Consider the following 22,464-nt stretch of genomic DNA (forward strand, 5'->3'; position numbering starts at 1 on the left):
TTTCTTGAGATGAGAGTACAAAAAGGGAAATTTGACATTTTGGTGAACCTTGAACATTGCATTTGGCAGAGACCTTGTTTGGTTGTAGCTTCTGGGCATGATTCTATCAGCTGTCTGCAAAATAAGTAGTTCTGTAATTACTCTACGATTCTTCAGAGTGAAGTTTATTTCTATAATTGAGTTAGTGAATGCATTTCACCAGAAATGAAAAATTCAGTTTTATAGCAATTATAGTGAGAAGTTGAGGAAATTTGTCTGTAGTGATCTATGAACTAATGGACATTTGTCAAAGTGTTATTGGGCCCGATAATATGCAAATAAAGCTGAAACAACTAATCGAATTAATCGAATTAAAATCGATTATTAAAATAGTTGTCAACTAATTTAGTCATCGATTAGTTGCTAAATAACTTTGTTTTACTGCAAATGTTTCGTTTTTTCCATATAATCAACCGAGCTTTGCTTTGAATCTTGAACCAATGAAGGAGTGCTTTGAGCTACTGCATTGTTGGTTTAATTTGTTTTATTTCACTTTATTTTAACTTTTCCCCACTAAAACCCTAAAGAGCATATGTCTCTGTTTTATGGCAACTCAGCACTTTGATAAAGCAATGCCATTTGAAATAATTCTTTTTGTTCTTTATTATAAACTGTTTTATTCTTTATTATTTTATATTTCAACAGCCAAGGGACATTTGACGATTTGTTGATTTTCAAGTATTTTAAGTTTTCAAATAATGTTCTGTTGTCAAATAAAGTGATGGAAGGAGAGAAAAATTGTTTCCCTGGCACATTTAAAAAAAAAATTCCCACTAATCCGATTAATCAATTAATCGTGTCGAAACCCCATCAGATTCATCGATGATCCAAACAATCGTTTGTTGCAGCCCTATATGCAAATAAAGCCATAGTGGAAAAACAAAGTTCAGCACACATCAGTCAATTCACATCACGGCATGCAAAGTTACTTGATGTATCAAGCATTAACTTTAGAAATTAAAATTGCAGGTGCATCAAATAACACCCACATCAGCTCGCATCATTAAAATGGACAAACATGTATAGATTGGGGGACGCAAATCAAAGCAGTTTGTGTTCCATACTTGCCCTTCCTGTATACTCCTCTACTGATCAAGTCCTCAGGCTCACTTATTCAATTATATTTGCATCTGATTAAATCTGGGCTTTGTTGTTTTTTTCTGGAGATTGTCTCAAAAAACTTGCAGAAACATCGAACAGCTAATCAAAGATTGAACCCCATATGAGACTAGTCTTTGGAAGGCCTGACTGAGCATACGGTGTTGGGGATGAAAGCAGAGGAAAAACAGCACAGTTCTGAATGCGTGTGCATGCAGACAAAAGACACACATTTGCTGCGTGATGTGTCTTATTGATTATGTTATCAAGACTGACAGATACAAATTATTCTTTGAGACACCATCAGTGGAGAACTGACAAGCGATGAGAATTTATTTTTTAACACGTTACTCTACAGCGGTGGCTCTAATCACGGGCTTGATGTCTCAGATGTGGTGATCAGCCTCCGTTTGTTTGCCTCGATGTATGATGAACTGTTGTAAACACTGTGTGGACCAATTAGAGCCACCAAGTGAGTTAGGTACAGGAAAGAATTCAGTACAAAGAAACCAAATCAAATGTTGTTACAGTGTCCTCTAAAAGTGTTGGGCCCCTTCGTATTTAACACATTTTAATTTGTTTATGCCATTTCAAATACAAAAAGTGAATCAGTCTTCTCAAAAAAAGAAATTCTAAAATGGTCTTCCTTAAAGTTAAACTCAAAGCAAATCTCTACAACTTGATATAAATTATTAAAAATATAAAGCCAAGATGATGGGTTGAATAAGTAATGGGCCCCTTTGGTATAGTACCTGTACATAATCAGTTTTCTTCATAAAAGTCGGGAGATGGATACATGAACATTTCCATGTCAATGAATATGTCTTAGACTTTATTTATGTAGCTGGAACTTTGAGTCCTGTTTACAGTACCTGTCTGTGTGATTTGTGTTGTCCCATTCCCCCTAGCTGTCACTGGGTGCTGGTGTTGGATGTGTCAGACTGGTGTCCCATCCAGGAGAAGTTGTAGACTCTCATCCTTTTCGTGCTACCGTACCCCAGGATAAGCTCAGACTCAAATGGGTCTCAGCGACTTTATGGGATATCAGACTTCTTACTAATGCCTACTTTTGTGGACTATATTGTATGTAGAATGTAATTTTCTTTTGGTGGTGGGTGGGAGGTAAAGAATAGATGGGGCCCTTGGCACCTACTCCAATAATTTCAATAACAAGTCACCTATAATGCCATTGTGGTGGTGTACACAGGCAAAATCATACAAATTGTAACTGTCCAAGAATATACGGCCCATACTGTAAATAGCATGTGTGATAGATAATAACTATTTTTTCACCCTGACAAGTTCCTTGCCAGGTCGTCAGGCTGTTGATGCAACATGCTGCTGCTTTAAAAATAAATAAATAAATAATAAGCAATCTTTTTTTTCTGTCATTATCGCAAGTGGGCCTTCTGGTGGTTTCAGTTATTCCGTGTGAATGCATGTTGCAGGGAAGCAAAACAGCACAATGAAAAGTATTTTCTACTTTACACAGTTAAAATGCTGACACACACATACACACACACACACACAAGCACATATTTTCACACTCAGATACAAATTCATTTCAATTATGCTTTCATTGAAAAATAATAGGTAATGTAGGAACTCTGATTTTAATATGGAAACACCCTTCATCATCATCATCATCATCATCATCCTCATCATCATCATCATCATCATCATCATTATATTAAAATTTGAGAAGTGTTTGTGTCTGTGTATGTTTGTTACACTGTTACTGTGTGCATGTAGGTTTACACAGGAAATCACGTTAAGTGGTTTGTTTTGGCAAAGGTCAATCTCATTGGGGTCAAAAACTCTGGTTTATGTAGCTGTTTGTTTCCATATATGTCCCAGGTCTTTTGGCCAATTTCCACAGAACTTGATATGTGGATGACAGTCAACCAGACAGTCAGAACTGGCCTTAAAGGGTTAGTTTTTACAAAGGTCAAGGTTTTGTGATCAAAAGTAAAAATTATTATTATTTATTTATTTTATTTTTTTTTAACTACAATATAGGTGGCTTCTGGAAATGCCCAATTTGCATCAAATTCACCAAAAGTCAGTTATTGGGGTCAAGATCATTGGGGGCTAAAGGTCAACATTAAAATTTTTACTCCAGTTTGTGCCAAATGCATGTGGCAAAAGTGAACTTTTTTCTCTCCAATTTGCACAAAATTTGGACCATAAATTTGCCAAAAGCTAATCATTGGGACCAAGATTATGTCTGCGTGTTGGTCTGTTGGTCTACCCCTCCAAGGTCATTTTTGCTACGTTCTACCAAAGTTGTTATGTCACTGAAGGTTGACCCGGAAACTGCTTACAAACAAACAAACAACACAAAAACCATCATTTGGCAAGCTTAGGTTCACAGAATTTGATTTTAACCCACCTTGGGCCAAATGTGTCACACATATTGGTGGATTCCAGAATTGCCTTGGCAATGCCAGCCAGATGACAGTCTGTTGGGACAGGGTCAAGGTCATTGGGGTGGAATGTCAGATTGCTTTAGCCATTACTATCTTCATACCCATGAGTAGTATTTCTTCATCATTTAGTTTGTCGCCCATACGACTGCCCTCCTGCAGGATAATATTCCTTAATATTTGTGTGTGTGTTTTACTTTGATCCAGATCATGCTGCTAACTGATCCAGAGGTGGAGAGCAGTCTACTGATCAGCTTAGATGAAGGCGCCACATATCAGAAATATCGGCTGAACTTCTACATCCTCAGCTTGCTCTTCCACCCCGAGCAGGAGGACTGGATCCTGGCCTACAGCCATGACCAAAAGGTTAGAGACCAGCTGAGACCACTAAAGCGTTACGCATCAGAAAACAACAGTCGTGGAAGGCTTTCCCCAGAGCGGGTTGGATAAATGTGAGATCCTATTACACAAGAGTTTGGCATGAAGTTCACATGCTGGATTCAATGTGGATAACATTGGATTATGTCACTGTTTGCATAGTAGAGAAGCTTGAATCTTCGACTGGACTGGGTTGCTTGACGTGAGGACATTTCGCTTCAAATCACAGAAGCTTCCTCAGCTAAAATTCTTGCTCTGGTAGTCTGACTTCTGTCTTGACTCTTGTAGAGAAGAATAAATCAGAAGCCAACAAAAGCTGGAGTTTTTAACCTAACCAGACCCCTCCTACCGAGAGGCTGACTGCTATAGGCTAGTGATTAAACAATAGCTCTACTTAGCACCTATTGTGCGCTAGTTAGCACTCTCCTAATGATGGGATGGAAGCCTCCCCTGATGGCTCCTTGACAACTCTCCTGATGACGTGAATGACTCATTACCATGAACAAAAGACTGAACTGCTTTGACCTGAGTGCCCCATGTAAACAGGGGACAAAGCGTGTCTGAGACCCGCTCCCCGGTTAAGGCTGGGTTTCAACTGTTTTACAAAGAATGCTTCCTTGACACCTCTCTCCAAACCATTTCTCTCTCTGGCTAAAATTTTAACTTCCTGTCCTCAAACGTGTGGTTAGTGTCTTTCAGGTGGAGATGAACTGCAGACTGAGGTCCACTGGCGACCTCTCTGCGGTGCTGGTATAGCCTCTTGTTAAAGGTTGCTTAGTCTCACCTATGTAGTGTTCATTACAGTTTTCCTGACATCTCATATAATACACTACATTGCTCTGTTTGTAACTAGGGATCCTGTCCTTAGGGTGAACTAATTTCTGTCTCAAGGTGTTAACCAGTTTAAAGTAAACTGGGATTTTGTGCTGTCTGAAGATCCTCTGTAGTTTTTCCCCTACTCCTGCTAAATAAGGGAGAGACACTCCTCTTCTTCTTGTCTCCGTCTCCTGTCTATCTGGTCTGTTTGTTTTCTGGGACTTCTGCACTTTGTCCAGGGACCATCGTGGGTACCCACATACTGTGAGGGCTTTCCGTTCAAGTTGTTGTTCTTTAGCGCTTCCCTCTGCAGTTGTGGGCACCTGTAGGGCTCTGTGTTGAAGAGTCCTGATCACCCCAAGCTTGTGTTCAAGGGGGTGGTTTAAGCCAAAGAGCGATATTGGTCAGTGTAAGTGGGTTTCTGTAAACCTCTGTCTGGAGCTGCCTGTTCTCTCCAATCGTAACATCACAGTCCAAGAACGCTAAATGGTTGTTTCTGGCATCCTCACGTGTGAACTTGATATTGGAATCCACCGAATGATGTGTTCTGTAAAGTCCTCGACCTCCTGTTGATTTTAACCATGTGTCATCGACATATCTGAACCAGTGACTGGGAGAGATGCCCTGGTGAACGACGTCAAGGCTGTTCTTCTTCACTCGCTCCATGTACAGATTGGCCACAATGGGGGATACCGGAGGACCCCAACGCACAACCATGGATCTGCCTGTAGTAATTCCCCCTAAACAGGAAATACGTGGTGTTAAGACAGATTTGGCAGATGTGGTCTGGTGTGAGTTTGGTCCTTTCAGGTAGAGACACATCCTCCAGCAGTCTCTGCCTCACAGCTAAGATGGCCTCAGCGGTGGGGATGCAGGTGAACAACGAAGTCACATCAAATGACACCATAGTTTCATCTGCCTCCAGCTGCAGGTCTTTGATCTTGTTCACAAAATCTTGTGTGTTCTCCACATGGTGGTCTGAGTTACCCACTAGAGGAGCCAAAATCCACTTGAGGTGCTTGGCCAAATTGTATGTGATGGAATCTGTGCTACATACAATAGGCCTGAGTGGCACGTCCTGTTTGTGGATTTTGGGCAGTCCATAGATGCATGGAGTGGTGTCCACCGGGTACAGTCTGTAGTATGTCTGCCTGACGATGAGTCCCTCTTTCTCCAGGTTTTGGAGGTAGCTAATGATCACTCAGTTTGCATAAATGTGAAATTACAGCCATGTGAAACGAGTCTTTCCTATGCCTGTTCACAGCTTTATACATGAAGTGGAAAGGCATTCAGAGATCAAATCAAATCAAATCAATTTTATTTATATAGCGCCAATTCACAACAAACAGTTGCCCCAAGGCGCTTTATATTGTAAGGCAAGGCCATACAATAATTACGGAAAAACCCCAACGGTCAAAACGACCCCCTGTGAGCAAGCACTTGGCGACAGTGGGAAGGAAAAACTACCTTTTAACAGGAAGAAACCTCCAGCAGAACCAGGCTCAGGGAGGGGCAGTCTTCTGCTGGGACTGGTTGGGGCTGAGGGAGAGAACCAGGAAAAAGACATGCTGTGGAGGGGAGCAGAGATCAATCACTAATGATTAAATGCAGAGTGGTGCATACAGAGCAAAAAGAGGAAAGAAAACACTCAGTGCATCATGGGAACCCCCCAGCAGTCTAAGTCTATAGCAGCATAACTAAGGGATGGTTCAGGGTCACCTGATCCAGCCCTAACTATAAGCTTTAGCAAAAAGGAAAGTTTTAAGCCTAATCTTAAAGTAGAGAGGGTGTCTGTCTCCCTGATCTGAACTGGGAGCTGGTTCCACAGGAGAGGAGCCTGAAAGCTGAAGCTCTGCCTCCCATTCTACTCTTACAAACCCTAGGAACTACAAGTAAGCCTGCAGTCTGAGAGCAAAGCGCTCTATTGGGGTGATATGGTACTATGAGGACCCTAAGATAAGATGGGACCTGATTATTCAAAACCTTATAAGTAAGAAGAAGAATTTAAAATTCTTCTTCTAGAATTAACAGGAAGCCAATGAAGAGAGGCCAATATGGGTGAGATATGCTCTCTCCTTCTAGTCCCTGTCAGTACTCTAGCTGCAGCATTTGAATTAACTAAAGGCTTTCAGGGAACTTTAGGACAACCTGATAATAATGAATTACAATAGTCCAGCCTAGAGGAAATAAATGCATTAATTAGTTTTTCAGCATCACTCTGAGACAAGACCTTTCTAATTTAGAGATATTGCGCAAATGCAAAAAAGCAGGTCCTACATATTTGTTTAATATGTGCATTGAATGACATATCCTGATTAAAATGACTCCAGGATTTCTCACAGTATTACTAGAGGTCAGGATAATGCCATCCCGAGTAAGGATCTGGTTAGACACCATATTTCTAAGATTTGTGGGGCCAAGTACAATAACTTCAGTTTTATCTGAGTTAAAAGCAGGAAATAGAGGTCATCCTGTCTTTATGTCTGTAAGACAATCCTGCAGTTAGCTAATTGGTGTGTGTCCTCTGGCTCATGGATAGATAAAGCTGGGTACATCTGCGTAACAATGAAAATTTATGCCATGACTGTCTAATAATACTGCCTAAGGGAAGCATGTATAAAGTGAATAAAATTGGTCCTAGCACAGAACCTTGTGGAACTCCATAATTAACCTTAGTCTGTGAAGAAGATCCCCATTTACATGAACAAATTGTAATCTATTAGATAAATATGATTCAAACCACACAGCGCAGTGCCTTTAATACCTATGGCATGCTCTAATCTCTGTAATAAAATTTTATGGTCAACAGTACTCAAAAGCAGCACTGAGGTTAACAGAACAAGCACAGAGTGAGTCCACTGTCTGAGGCCATACGAAGATCATTTGTAACCTTCAATAATGCTGTTTCTGTACTATGATGAATTCTAAAACCTGACTGAAACTCTTCAAATAGACCATTCCTCTGCAGATGATCAGTTAGCTGTTTTACAACTACCCTTTCAAGAATTTTTGAGAGAAAAGGAAGGTTGGAGATTGGCCTATAATTAGCTAAGATAGCTGGGTCAAGTGATGGTTTTTTAAGTAATGGTTTAATTACTGCCACCTTAAAAGCCTGTGGTACATAGCCAACTAATAAAGATAGATTGATCATATTTAAGATCGAAGCATTAATTAATGGTAGGGCTTCCTTGAGCAGCCTGGTAGGAATGGGGTCTAATAGACATGTTGATGGTTTGGAGGAAGTAACTAATGAAAATAACTCAGACACAACAATCAGAGAGAAAGAGTCTAACCAAATACCGGCATCACTGAAAGCAGCCAAAGATAACAATATGTCTTTGGGATGGTTATGAGTAATTTTTTCTCTAATAGTTAAAATTTTATTAGCAAAGAAAGTCATGAAGTCATTACTAGTTAAAGTTAAAGGAATACTCAGCTCAGTAGAGCTCTCACTCTGTCAGCCTGGCTACAGTGCTGAAAAGAAACCTGGGGTTGTTCTTATTTTCTTCAATTTGTGATGAGTAGTAAGATGTCCTAGCTTTACGGAGGGCTTTTTTTATAGAGCAACAGACTCTTTTTCCAGGCTAAGTGAAGATCTTCTAAATTAGTGAGACGCCATTTCCTCTCCAACGTACGGGTTATCTGCTTTAAGCTGCGAGTTTGTGAGTTATACCACAGAGTCAGGCACTTCTGATTTAAGGCTCTCTTTTTCAGAGGAGCTACAGCATCCAAAGTTGTCTTCAATGAGGATGTAAAACTATTGACGAGATACTCTATCTCACTCACAGAGTGCACACTGCACTGTGTTGGTATAAGGCATTAGAGAACATAAAGAAGGAATCATATCCTTAAACCTAGTTACAGCGCTTTCTGAAAGACTTCAAGTGTAATGAAACTTATTCCCCACTGCTGGGTAGTCCATCAGAGTAAATGTAAATGTTATTAAGAAATGATCAGACAGAAGGGAGTTTTCAGGGAATACTGTTAAGTCTTCAATTTCCATACCATAAATCAGAACAAGATCTAAGTTATGATTAAAGTGGACGGTGGACTCATTTACATTTTGAGCAAAGCCAATTGAGTCTAATAATAGATTAAATGCAGTGTTGAGGCTGTCATTCTCAGCATCTGTGTGGATGTTAAAATCACCCACTATAATTATCTTATCTGAGCTAAGCACTAAGTCAGACAAAAGGTCTGAAAATTCACAGAGAAACTCACAGTAACGACCAGGTGGACGATAGATAATAACAAATAAAACTGTTTTTTGGGACTTCCAATTTGGATGGACAAGAATAAGAGTCAAGCTTTCAAATGAATTAAAGCTCTGTCTGCGTTTTGGATTAATTAATAAACTGGAATGGAAGATTGCTGCTAATCCTCCGCCTCGGCCCGTGCTACGAGCATTCTGGCAGTTAGTGTGACTCGGGGGTGTTGACTCATTTAAACTAACATATTCATCCTGCTGTAACCAGGTTTCTGTAAGGCAGAATAAATCAATATGTTGATCAATTATTATATCATTTACTAACAAGGACTTAGAAGAGATAGATCTAATGTTTAATAGACCACATTTAACTGTTTTAGTCTGTGGTGCAGTTGAAGGTGCTATATTATTTTTTCTTTTTGGTTTTTTATGCTTAAATAGATTTTTGTTGTGAAAGTGTAGTGACACGGACCCACAACAGGGGGCGCAAATGAACGGTCAATAGATGAGCCAAAAAATAACAATTTAATGTTGTGAAGGTGCACAACGAACATACAGACAATCTCAGAATATGATTACAGTCAATCCACAAAGGTGACGTGTGGGCAGGCTCGAGGATAGACGACGTCTGTCCTGAGAAGAGCCGGAACCACACGATTTCCGCCGCCACCGAACCTGGTGAATACTGGAGCCGCCAAGTCCCGAATTCCCAGGTGATCACCGTCCCCGACTGTCGGATCTGGTACTGCTGGCGAAGAACAAAGACTGTCAAGTGTGGGTGTGTGTACACCCCGTAACAACAACGGTGGGAATGCCACCTCCACCTCTCACTCAATATTCTGTAGAGTACCGCAGTGATTCCTCAGGGGAAAAGAGTGCCGTCCTGCACTCACTCAGCTTCCACAGAAAGAGGGACGGGTACTCCTGCAAACACTCACAATATACAGATATATTGCAAAACACAAACGGCTGAGTCTATTACCTCCAAAGAAGTGTGATATCTCGGCAACGAGGTGGAGATGACGTCTGGTCTTTATGGAGTGAGATGATGTAGAGTAGATGGGTGACAGCTGTCAAGAGATAATGAGTGACAGCTGTCACCCCCGGCTGTGTCTGTGGCGGCAGCGCCCTCTCGTGCCTGAAGCCCGCACTTCAGGCAGGGCGCCCACTGGTGGTGGGCCAGCAGTACCTCCTCTTCTGGCGGCCCACACAACAATTTTTGCTGGTTATTGGTGGTCTGGGAGCAGGCACCATCTCTACGGGGATGGGGTAATGAGGGGATGGCAGGGGGAGAGAAGCTGCAGAGAGGTGTGTAAGACTACAACTCTGCTTCCTGGTCCCAACCCTGGATAGTCACGGTTTGGAGGATTTAAGAAAATTGGCCAGATTTCTAGAAATGAGAGCTGCTCCATCCAAAGTGGGATGGATGCCGTCTCTCCTAACAAGACCAGGTTTTCCCCAGAAGCTTTGCCAATTATCTATGAAGCTCACCTCATTTTTTGGACACCACTCAGACAGCCAGCAATTCAAGGAGAACATGCGGCTAAACATGTCACTCCCGGTCCGATTGGGGAGGGGCCCAGAGAAAACTACAGAGTCCGACATTGTTTTTGCAAAGTTACACACCGATTCAATGTTAATTTTAGTGACCTCCGATTGGCGGAACCGGGTGTCATTACTGCCGACGTGAATTACAATCTTACCAAATTTACGCTTAGCCTTAGCCAGCAGTTTCAAATTTCCTTCAATGTCGCCTGCTCTGGCCCCCGGAAGACATTTGACTATGGTTGCTGGTGTCGCTAACTTCACATTTATCAAAACAGAGTCGCCAATAACCAGAGTTTGATCCTCAGCGGGTGTGTTGCCAAGTGTGGAAAAATGGTTAGAAATGTGAACGGGTTGACGGTGTACACGGGGCTTCTGTTTAGGGCTACGCTTCCTCCTCACAGTCACCCAGTCGGCCTGCTTTCCCGGCTGCTCGGGATCTGCTGGAAGGGAACTAACGGTGGCTAAGCTACCTTGGTCCGCACCGACTACAGGGGCCTGGCTAGCTGTAGAATTTTCCACGGTGCGGAGCCAAGTTTCCAATTCGCCCAGCCTGGCCTCCAAAGCTACGAATAAGCTACACTTATTACAAGTACAATTATTGCTAAAGGAGGCCGAGGAATAACTAAACATTTCACACCCAGAGCAGAAAAGTGCGGGAGAGACAGGAGAAGCCGCCATGCTAAACCGAGAGATCACCTACTTCCACCAAAAACCCAACAGTATTCTGGTTAATGGTCTCCCTTGACATTTTCCTTTCATTGATCCAGATCAATGATGTTTATCCTGATCACTGAGCTTTGATCCTGAATAATAATATCTGACCCTGTTTGCCTCATGTTGTTCCTGATTACTTGTCTTTGATCTTCACATTTGACCATAATTGCAGAATTTCGATCTCGGTTGCTGAAAACACATCTTTGTTGTTGTCTGTCAGTCTTTCGATCTTCTTAAAAGATATATATATCTTGAAAGTATGTCTGATCATGATTCCTTTTATCATGCAATCAGTAATTGCTGTAAACAGGATCACAATCAAATATCAAAGATCAAAGACATGACTGGATCAAAGGAATCAAGATCAAAGATGGGAAAGAAAAAATCTGCCCCTTTTCAGGTCTGGGACCATGTACTGGTGCCAAATGTCACTGTATTCACTACACTATGGAACCACCCAGGCAAATAACCGGTTAATTGCTACCTGTGATATGTAACCACCTACCCGCTGCAGCCACTGGGGTCCTCATGACTGAAGGAAGTGAAATATCAAGAAAAATACAACTACCAGATTGGTATATACCCAGTATTAAATGACTCAGACTGGGATCACATGCCAAAAATCCCTCCAAAACAAACTAAAAAAAAAACTACTTCATAAGGGGATCCCTCATCTCGAGGTACTGTTCTCCTCCACGTTTACTGAGCCACATCTGCTTTTGAACAATCCCATCAAACCACTCTGGACTTAATATCCCCGGCACGTATTTTGTTTCACTTTGAATCACATCTCAGAAGATGAAGCCTAACCCGGACTTCAGTTTTACTGCATCTTTACGAATTAATGGCAGGTTTTGAACAGCAATCAGCACCAAGTCAAATGTCTAACACAGTGCACAGTGATGTTGCACACTTTTATACGGCCAAAGACAGAATGCACGTTTTGCAAATGAATAATTTGCTCATATAATTTGTAAATAAAAATAAGTAATCGTGTAAGTTGCATGCAGAGATAGAAACTTTGAAAAGAATCTTCCATTTTCTCTTGAGAAATAAAATTTAAAGACATTTTAAAATGATCATTTGCATTAATAAAATCCTTTCCTTGCAGCTTAGCCCATTTGCACCTCATGCTTCCGCTGTGATGAATAATGAAGGCTTTCTCCTTTGTAGAGCAGAGCTCAGTGGGTTTTCCTTCACGAGCCGTACAGGATGTCGCACTTTGTGCAGCCAGTCGGACGTCTTCGTGCTTTTAAAAACATGCACACACCTTTAACACACAGCCCAACAATTTTCTGAGTGATGACCTATTAGCGTGAAAGATGTAAACACCAACTGGAGTTTTGTTTTCATCCATTTATCATTTCACGTTAGCAGTTTTAGTATTTGGCGGTGACTACATGATACTGAAAGCAAATTACTGAGACGGCATTAAGTGCCGCAGGTGAGCAAATGGAAATCAGGCTTTCAAGTTAGCTTCATAAAACAATAAACTGAATGTGGGTTTAAATTTTGCACATTCCAACTGTTTTATGTACTGTACTTAAAAAGAGCCATGTGTAGCAAGAATTGCAGAGTAGTTGTGATTATAGAAGGTGCATCGCTTATCATACTTTTATGTGCTGCTTTTTTGTTTGTTTAATGACAAATGAAAAAAACTTTGTTCTAACAATTTTTGGTTCTAAATCTTAGTGTGAGACAAAATCTTTGCAATATGGTCTACATTAAAAAGATAAAGCACTAAATAAGAAATACTGTACATGGGACTTGCAACAACTTGTACCACTTCACCAGCAGTGATGCCGGTAACACGTTACTTAGTAACGCGTTACTCTAATCTGACCACTTTTTTTAGTAACGAGTAATCTAACGCGTTAATCTTTCCAAATCAGTAATCAGATTAAAGTTACTTCTCCATGTCACTATGCGTTACTATTATTTTTCATTGTGGGTCGATAGCAGCATTAAACTTGGTCCGTGGGCAGGAGGTCCGGGTTCGACTGAACTGCCCACTTTCAGTGAGCTGTGAGCTTTTCATCCGCGTTTTTTTGCAGCTGCTCGACTCGTCCTCACCTCTTAAAGCGCGGTGATCAGCACACCTGCACTGAGCTTTACAAAGACATTTTTATACTTTTTTTCCTCCTTTATTTAGAATTCTGAGCTGAGCCGCTCTGTATCTGGTCATTAAAAAGCTGATCCTCCGCGACGTGTCAACAACTAACACTATTTTCCACTCAAATGCACCTAAACTCTCTTTCTGAGGACCACATGATGTGAAAACGCAATAAAACTTTCTTACCTGTAAATCTGGTCATGTTTTCTGCATAAATAAATGTTATCCATTCTTTGTGCTCAAACGCCAAAGCAGGGGCGAATCCAGATGGAATGGGGGCGTGGGGCAAGGATGTGCCCCCCACAACACCCCTAGATTAAAGGTCTAGTTTTGAAGCCGTTTTTTACTACAACTACTAATATTGCTTAAAATAATAATAATTTCGACAAGTAAAATGTTTAGAGAGAATTTAAATGTTAGAAAAATGTTAGAATTTAATAGTTACATTTATAAAAAATGTAGGTTCGAAATTGCAAGTTTTACTGTTACAGTGCTGTCAACAGTTAAATATGAGGTCAAGAAAGAGGTCTTTATTTTACTTTTTATAAAACAAGTATTTATTTTCATTGAAGTCAAGAAAGGGTGACTATAAAGTGAATTTTGGCAAAACAGGTATCATTGTCATGTTGAGGTGGCAGAGGGTTGTTGTCGACAGCTGGGAAAAGTAACTAAAAAAGTAACTAGTAATCTAACTTAGTTACTTTTACAATTGAGTAATCAGTAAAGTAACTAAGTTACTTTTTCAAGGAGTAATCAGTAATTGGATTACTTTTTCAAAGTAACTGTGGCAACACTGTTCACCAGTCACAAAAAAATACATCACACACACAAAAAGAAAGTTTAACATTAAAGACCAAGTTTGCTCGATGGCATAGCCAACTGAAGCCTAGACTATCCCATCTTATTTTTGTTTTTAGCACATTTTCCTCTACGACTCTAACAGACAAGTTTTTGTATGCAATCTATCCAATCACAGCCGCTTAAACTTGTGTTTTGTTTTTTCCTCTCTATCCTAAAGTGCTGTTGGCTGTGAAAGTTGTCTACAAAGTTTCTTCAGTCACAGCCACTAAAGGTGTTGACTTGTACTTTCAATTCAGTTTCAGTTTATAGCGCCAAATCACAACAAAGTTGCCTCAAGGTGATTCACACAAGTAAAGTCTAACCTTACCAACCCCCAGAACAAGCACACAGATGACAGTAGTAAGGAAAAACTCCCTCTGATGATTTGAGGAGGAAACCTTAAGCAGACCAGACTCAAAGGGGTGACCCTCTGCTTTGTACCCAAAGTAACAGTGCACAGCTGATTTTCTCATGCAGTTCTTGGTGGGTCATGTTTGAAACAGCCAAGTCCTCCTCACCATTCAGCAAAAGTCAGGAAGAGTCATTTTTACCCAAGGCCATCAAATATGGCCATCGGGTATTGCATCCATCTGCCCGTCTGTCCTTCCATCTGTCCATCTCTTTGTCCAGTCGTATTACTGCCAGAGTCTTCAAATTCACAGGGAACATTCTTGGGACACAGAGCTTGGACAAGTTCAGAGATGACTAAAGTTAACCTATTTTAAGAGGTTAAAAAGGGTCACATTCTGTTTCTTTCTGTTCCTTCTTTTTTCTTTTTGACGGGTGGGGGTGACAGCCAATCAGAGTCCAATGGCTACCCATGATGTCAGTGGCTGTCAGCTAGCTGCGAACTCCATTTCATTTGGGTTAAATATAGCCTCTTTTTCATATATTATGTAAAGCTAGCAAGAAATAAACACTTCTAAAACAAAAAAAACACTGTTTTTGTACCTGATGACACCTGTGGAGTGATTTACAAGATATTTCAACGGATGTCAGCATGCACACTAACTTCTGCTAACTTCCACATTTGTCAAAACCTCATGTATGTGCACACGCATGCCCTCCTGCAGACCCCGTTGAAACGTAAAGAAAATATTGTTTATGATTGATTCATATTCAGATTGTGGGGCTTTATTGAACGTGTACAAATTGTATGTAGGATAATAGGATCTTAATAATTAATGTAAATAACAATCAATGTTAAATGTCATATATATATATATATATATATATATATATATATATATACACACTTTGCACTGGGATACCAATTAAACAACTGCAAATTATGAAGAACTCTATGCTCATATAGCTGAGGATAATTTAGCATTGCGTTATGTGTCAGAGTTGGATCCCCTGGTACATTTACGTGAATCTTCAGGCAGTGGACCTCGACTTGATATCTTGGATTAATTCCTTCTGTGCTTGAATCGGTTGTCTGCCTGGGTGGTTACCATCCACAGCCAAAGGCGGTTCCTAGAATTATGGATGTGGTGAACCACGCCACGAGCATGCATGGTCCAGCACGTGCTCCCAGATTTGACTTAAATTGGTGTTACAACCGGAAGCTGTGTTGCCTGCCACCATGGATATCAAGCTGCTTGGAGCAGCAGGACACTCTGGGGTCATCTGCCATGCTTGTTTCAGCCAACTCAGCTGTTTCACAATAAATGTGCTGCTATCCTTCATTTATGCACTCTCTGCATTGGAAAGTTTGATAGCTGTGGAGATCCTGATGCAAACAAATATATATTGTGAAAAGAAGGACAGTTAGTGTATGTGCATTGGGGTGGGCGGGATAATGATGGTGACTCCACATCACAACCTAATGTTACTCATCCATCAGCGACGGACGATGAAATTGTCCAACTGGCCAGCCCTAATGTCCATTCAATTTACTTTTATTTATGGGTGATTCTTAGACTACGGGCACTTATTATGTCCTTTGATCATATTGTATGAAAAACAGAAAAAAGGGGAAATTTCACACTTTTATAGTTATCTTTACAATGAAAGTGTGTTAAGAAATTTGTTCTAGTAGTCTATGATGGCTTTTTCACCTTTTTTCAGCATCATTATATGCAAATATTTTGATCTTCAATGATAAAAATGAATGGTAAAGAAACGTTTTTTCTAATGTTTTAAAATATCTCTGAATAAAATATCAGTAAAATAATCAAAACATAATTGGGGTATTCAATGTCATACAACTGTTGTGATTTTTTTAAACAAAATGTAGTTGTCCCACACTATTGCCGTAATTTCCACCACAACACTGTAATGTCCCTTTAAACAGTTTGTATGAAAGATTGTTTGGGTAGTTTCTATGGAGATAAACAGTGACATCAGAGCACATGTATATAGCGCCAAATCACAACAAACAGTTGCCCCAAGGCGCTTTATATTGTAAGGCAGTGGTGTGGTGGAAATTACATTTACAAGGCCAATAGTGCCCGTAGTTAAAGAATCACCCTTATACTCGTATAGTCCACAATTACAATGCAGTGTGTTATTGTTCTGTGCATCGTCACATAGTTTGCAAAATGTTCATTCCGCAGTTTGATAAATTAATTAACAGAGATAATCCTGAACTGTATAAGCACTAAGATACAATTAAAACATAGTAATTTGCATATTCACAATCAAAATATATGAATTAAAGATGTGATTTCATTTATAAATTCTTTAATTGCATTGGTGCTTTAAAGGACCGCTAATGAGAACACTAAGATAATGATGAAGTACAGAAAAGATGTAACGGGAACATCTCACAGCTGCTTTTTCAATGCAGGCCTGCGTTTCAGCTTCTGGATAAAGTAAATAAATGCAATTACAGCTGAATTTAATCTCAACATACAGACTCACAACACTGTTATCCGTTAATAAATAATTGTTTACACATTACGCATGGTTGCTCATGCTTCAAATGGGAACATCCATATCGAAACATTGAAATAAGTTTGATGCCTCATTAAACTGCAGCAGTAAGCTGCAGAGTAAACACATTTGTCATTGAGGGTTTTTCAGAGAACGCAGAAGTTGAAAGGACCTGGCCGTGTCGCCGTGTGAAGGTTGATGTTTTAGCAGGCCACCAACAGAATTCTTTTTTGTTTGAATTATATTACAAAAAGTGTATTTCTGGAAACTCATTGAAATATTTATTGTAACACTGTTTTATTATTTATTTAATTCCTTTCTCACAGAAACTCGACATGCCTTGCTCACCATTTACACGTAGCAGGGCAAAAACACAGCAGGCCACCGATTTACTGACAAGTGAGCAATAGTTGTACTGAGACCACCTGCCACTGTGCTTCTGCAGTAGAGCTCCTAAAAATATGTTAAAGCACGAAGTAGCTCCCAGTTGTCTGATTTAGGAGAAACAAAGAAAATTTGAGGGGAATATGTGCTAAATCTTGGGGAGTTCCAAAGGCCTTGGAGAAAGTCAGTAAATGTTAAAAGTAGTATTGGGTATCTTTTACTAAAACTTCAGACCACAGTATATTTAAGTAGTTGAATTTTACCTTCGTCCACTTAAAATAGTTTGACCAAGTGGACTACTGCACCCTAGATCATACACTGTAAATGCTAACATACAAATGAATTAAGTATGATAAGTGAATCAAACTCAGTTTTCATCAACCTGTTATGAACACTCATTTTAAATAAGTAATACTTTGAGACTGGGAGACCTGCTTTACTTGATGTTTCCCATTTAAGACAAATTAGAAAAAAATAATTTTTCATATCCAGTGTCCTTTGGGGCATTCTTTCAGACATGTGCAGATCTGCCTCACTTACTTTGCGCATTCCCGCCCACACACGTCCATGGTGAGCCTGTGTTTGGACCACCAGTGCTCTCTCCAACCTGTTTTTCACTCATTGATGATAAACTGTCTGGAATTAGTTTGGTTTATAAATCAAAACCATAAGTCAAAACGGCTTTGCTTTTAATGTCCTATGTGACACGCCAGTACTGTTCCATGTTGAAGGTAAAGGACTTGTCCTTACAGCAGTGGGCAGAGCACTCAAAGACAGAAGCTCTGACTCGTTGTTTGTGTTGGATTTGTGATCGCCTTTGTCTTACCTCAGAAGTGTCAGCGGTGCTTAAACGCAAAAACGGCTTGTGTAGCTGACAGTGTACTGGAGTCAATACTAAAAGTTAGGGGTTAGCTGTAGCTTCAATAAAATTAAATTGACCTGAATATGAAGGATGAACAAAACTAAAAAGAATTATGCTGTCATTTGTGTACTGGATGCTCACAGTAAATAAGTTACTGTAATCTAATTTATTTGACTACTGTAAACTCAAAATAAACAAGTTACTATAATCTAGGTTTTTAAGTTTATTTGAGTACTGCAAACTCAAAATGAATAAGTTACATAATATAATTTATTTAAGTTCATTTGAGTACAGAGAACTAACAAAAAATTAGTTAATCAAATCTAATGTATCTAAGTTAACATAAATTACTTTTTTTAAGGCAACAAGTTTGCATATTTTTTTTAAGTAAAGTCAACTTATTATATTTTACAGTGTAAGCGTGGGTCCGCATAAAACTGAACTATGAGAAAGTACAACATTTTTTCTTTTTTTTCCTTGTTCATCTCTTTGACATCATTCATAAGTTTTCTAAAGAACGGGTTTGAAGCTCAAATGGGGCGGCTCCAAACATTACAATCTTGGCTGGGCTGTACTGGACTCTGCCTATGACAAGCTTAAAGCATGGAGTAACATTTTACTGACATGGGCGTGAAAAAAATCTCAGAAAACCAATTTTTTAGATATCTGTTTCATTTTTGTGGCATTATTAGCAGAAAATAGTTGGCATTCGATCTATAACCTTTCTGTAGTCATGAAAATATGTTGTTATTAAAAAAAGACTGATATATGGTGAAAATCGCATGAAATTGCTGGGGGTTTTTTTTTTTGTTGAAAATTTCGGACAGTGCCACATATTTTGCCGTTATACATTTTCTATTTATACAGGCACCCAAACAGTTTGCATGGAACTAACAAACTATATTTGAAATTTCAAAACTCCAGTTTTTAGGTATTCCATTACAATTTGTCTAAGAAAATCATTGCCAAATGACAAACAAGCAAAGTTGAAAATCACAACAAAATTTAGACATTGGAGCCAAAAGTGGAACTTCTAATACTTGTCTACTCCAAATTATTCATGGTAAAATTTTGCTATTTCACACAAACATTGTGAACATAATATGTTAATACACAAAATAATCAATTTTTATCTATTGGTAAATACAGTGTGCTTATGTCACAAAGTAGACACCCAGCCATATCTCAACAGATTTTCATCCTAGCTCAATGAAAAACATGTCTTTCTATTGCCAAATATATGTCAATTAATGTGATTGTATTCAGATTTCTGCATCTCCTGTATTTTTTGCGATTATAAGTTCATATGTTTTGATGAATTTAGTTTAAGCAACCTGTAATGAGACCACTGTCTCATAGGTCTGTAAAACTTAGTTACTGCCAAGGTTAGATATAGCTTCCGTTAAGTTCAAATAAATTCTTTTTTTTTTTTTGATAAAGATTTTGTACTAATTCTTTTGATTATATATTGATAAGTATTTTGTTCATCTAGAAACAGTATTTTTATGGTGTTATAAGAAAGTTTGTTTTTTGGCTTCTATGTCAGTAAAATGTAACTCAGTACTTGAACCATGTCCTATGTCCCAGTCAAAAGAAAAAGGGCAAAGGGGTGAGCCTGAGCAGCGCTAGTATAACTTGCTGTGGTCTTCAGAAGAAGAGAATTTGGGTCGACTATTAATGCATGTTCTTTGCAAACTGGGTGGTGTGATTAGCTACAAATGACAGCGACAGGCAGTTTGGCGTGTTGCTTGATGGCGTTCTCAGGACATGCAGGCTAACATCACCATAAGATGTTTTGGAAATCACTTCAAGGTGATATCGGGTTGCAAAAACTGTTTTTTTAGATTTAGAAGTGTTTATCTCTTGCTAACTTTTACAAAATATATGAGAAACAGATTAGATTTATGCATAAAAGCAGCTGTTTGCAGCGTTTTCCGTCATCTTGGTTTACTTGTTCAAGCGACTGACAATCACACTGCCTATTCACTCACACTGGCAGTCGCCATGTTGCGTCGCTCAGTATTTGCATAAAGTACACTTCTGGTCTATTTTGGTCCCGACTAGGTAGCAGCAGAGCGACCGATGGCTCTTGCTGCTGCAAAAGCACCAATCTGATTGAAAATGGAAATAAATGGCAAAATGTCGCTTTGCCTGTCGCTTGCTGTCGCGTGTAGCTAATGTGACTGCAGGGTAAAGCTTCAGTCACACTGGGACACATTTCTTATAGCGTTACTCATAAAAATGCATCTGTTTGAGTGAATGAGATGTTCGCACATCCGTTGGCAGTGCTCATCAGTGTACCACCATACATGCCTAGACGTCTCTGCAGTATTTTCACTCCAAAGTGTGATGCCACACACTCCAATGTGTTTAATGACAGTGTTTTGGAATATGCATTTTACCACCTGGGTTACTGCCACATTTGCTGCCGTGAGATGGTTGTTATTTTTCATGTGTTTTAGGCCTTTAATTGACAGTAATTGCAGCATTTAGAATGTGTATGCAACAACACAATACCATTTGTTTCCACTGAATAAAACATTTGACAACTATCTTGACTCATGTTCCATCATGTAATGCTTAATAGCTGAAGAGACACTTGAGAAAAATTACAAGATGCTCCAAAGAACGAACTGCCTCCCTCATATTGGTGTCTTAGATATGATGTCAAATTCTGTGTGGTATTTGCCAGTTTTATATCAACAGCATTGTACCATGCACATTTCATGTGCACATTGCGATGCTTTAACCCCACCTCCCACCACCCGATGAGTAAGGAACCCTCAATTCTCATTGTATAATTCCCATTCTGACTAAATGTCTTTATGTTTTTTCTTTTCAGTTATAATCAGATTTAGCTGATTCAAATACAGTGTTTTTCCGGACTGAACATGAGTCCTGGAGGCTCTGCAGCCTTTTGTGTGCAGCACTATAGAAGTGCTTGTCTCCTCTTCACGGTTGCTCTGCTGCTTTTTAAATGGTCGACTGAGCTACTCTGTAAATCAGTGTGTGAACACAAATCTGGAGAAAAATCCTGTGCAAATGCATGTGATGCTGCAGGCAAACATGGCATTGGTTAGTCGGATGGCTTGTGTTTTACAACGTGGCAAGTTTGATCTGCTGTAAGAAGTGAATAAAAACCTGACTTGTGTTTGGTTTTGCATTACAGCTCTACAGCTCGGTGGAGTTTGGGAGGAGGTGGCAGCTGGTGCACGAGCGAGGTGGCTCCCAATCGTTTCTACTGGTAAGTTTAGGGCAATTGAACGCCACATTTGAAATCTGCTGCATTTTTCATTAACATGTCCCACAAAAATAAATGATTCTCCACTGTGTAAATATGAGCATCAATCTGTTTTACACATAGACTGTATATATCCTGGACAAAACCTGCATGAGGTCACCCATAGGACCCGGGGCAGCTGATATGAAGGCCGTGTCTGGGTGTCGCCATGTTGGCAGCTGATTCTGTACTCATTAATGCATAAAGGGGTGGAGAATGTGTGGCTTGTTGTGCGACAAAAGAAACCTGAACACACTCCTCTCTTTGAGTCTGAACCAGCTAAGCTAACAGGCTACCCTCCTTTCAGGTAGGGATGCACCGATCCACAATTTTTCACTTCCGATACGATCCCGATACCTGAATTTTGATATCGGCCGATAGAGATATTTTCCGATTCAATACCAGATCTCCATTTGCTTTGATATCATTATTATCATTATTGTTGATTTTATATGAGGATTTTCTTAAAAGGAGACCTGAAAGTTGAGCTACAATTTGCCAAAAGGTGTATCTAATATTAAAGCCTAGATATGATGTTTTGGTGAAAGAATTAAGTACTTTTATTTTTTATGGATTTTTGTATCCTTATTTTTATAGACTTAAAGAGAAAAGACAGCACTCTCTCTCTCTCTTTCTCTCTCTCTTGCTTGCTTTCTCTCTCCCTCCATCTCTCTCTCTCTTTTTCTCTCTTGCTGTTTTCGTGCTGCGCAAACTTTGAACTTTTGGGAAACATGAAGCCTTTCAACTGTAAAATGAATGTATCATCACCGACACTCGTGCAGGTTTTTAATGGAGACTTTTCCCTTTCAGCAGACAGAATCTCTGTTCGCTGTCCTCCTCGGCTGCACGCTGAGCTGGCTTTTACAGCCTCAGGACAGT

At 39.6% G+C, this 22,464-nt stretch overlaps 1 protein-coding gene across 1 annotated transcript in view; it reads left to right on the forward strand.

Moving 5' to 3' along the window:
* LOC117525749 (VPS10 domain-containing receptor SorCS1) overlaps positions 1-22,464 on the forward strand; it is a 509,976-nt gene that overhangs the window by 368,131 nt on the left and 119,381 nt on the right. Inside the window, 3 exon segments of the mRNA XM_034187684.1 lie at positions 3,771-3,929; positions 21,475-21,522; positions 21,524-21,549. Of these exon segments, the coding sequence (XP_034043575.1) occupies positions 3,771-3,929; positions 21,475-21,522; positions 21,524-21,549 (233 nt within the window).

This window comes from Thalassophryne amazonica, chromosome 15 (assembly GCF_902500255.1).
Source record: "Thalassophryne amazonica chromosome 15, fThaAma1.1, whole genome shotgun sequence".
In the NCBI taxonomy this organism is placed as follows: Eukaryota; Metazoa; Chordata; class Actinopteri; order Batrachoidiformes; family Batrachoididae; genus Thalassophryne; species Thalassophryne amazonica.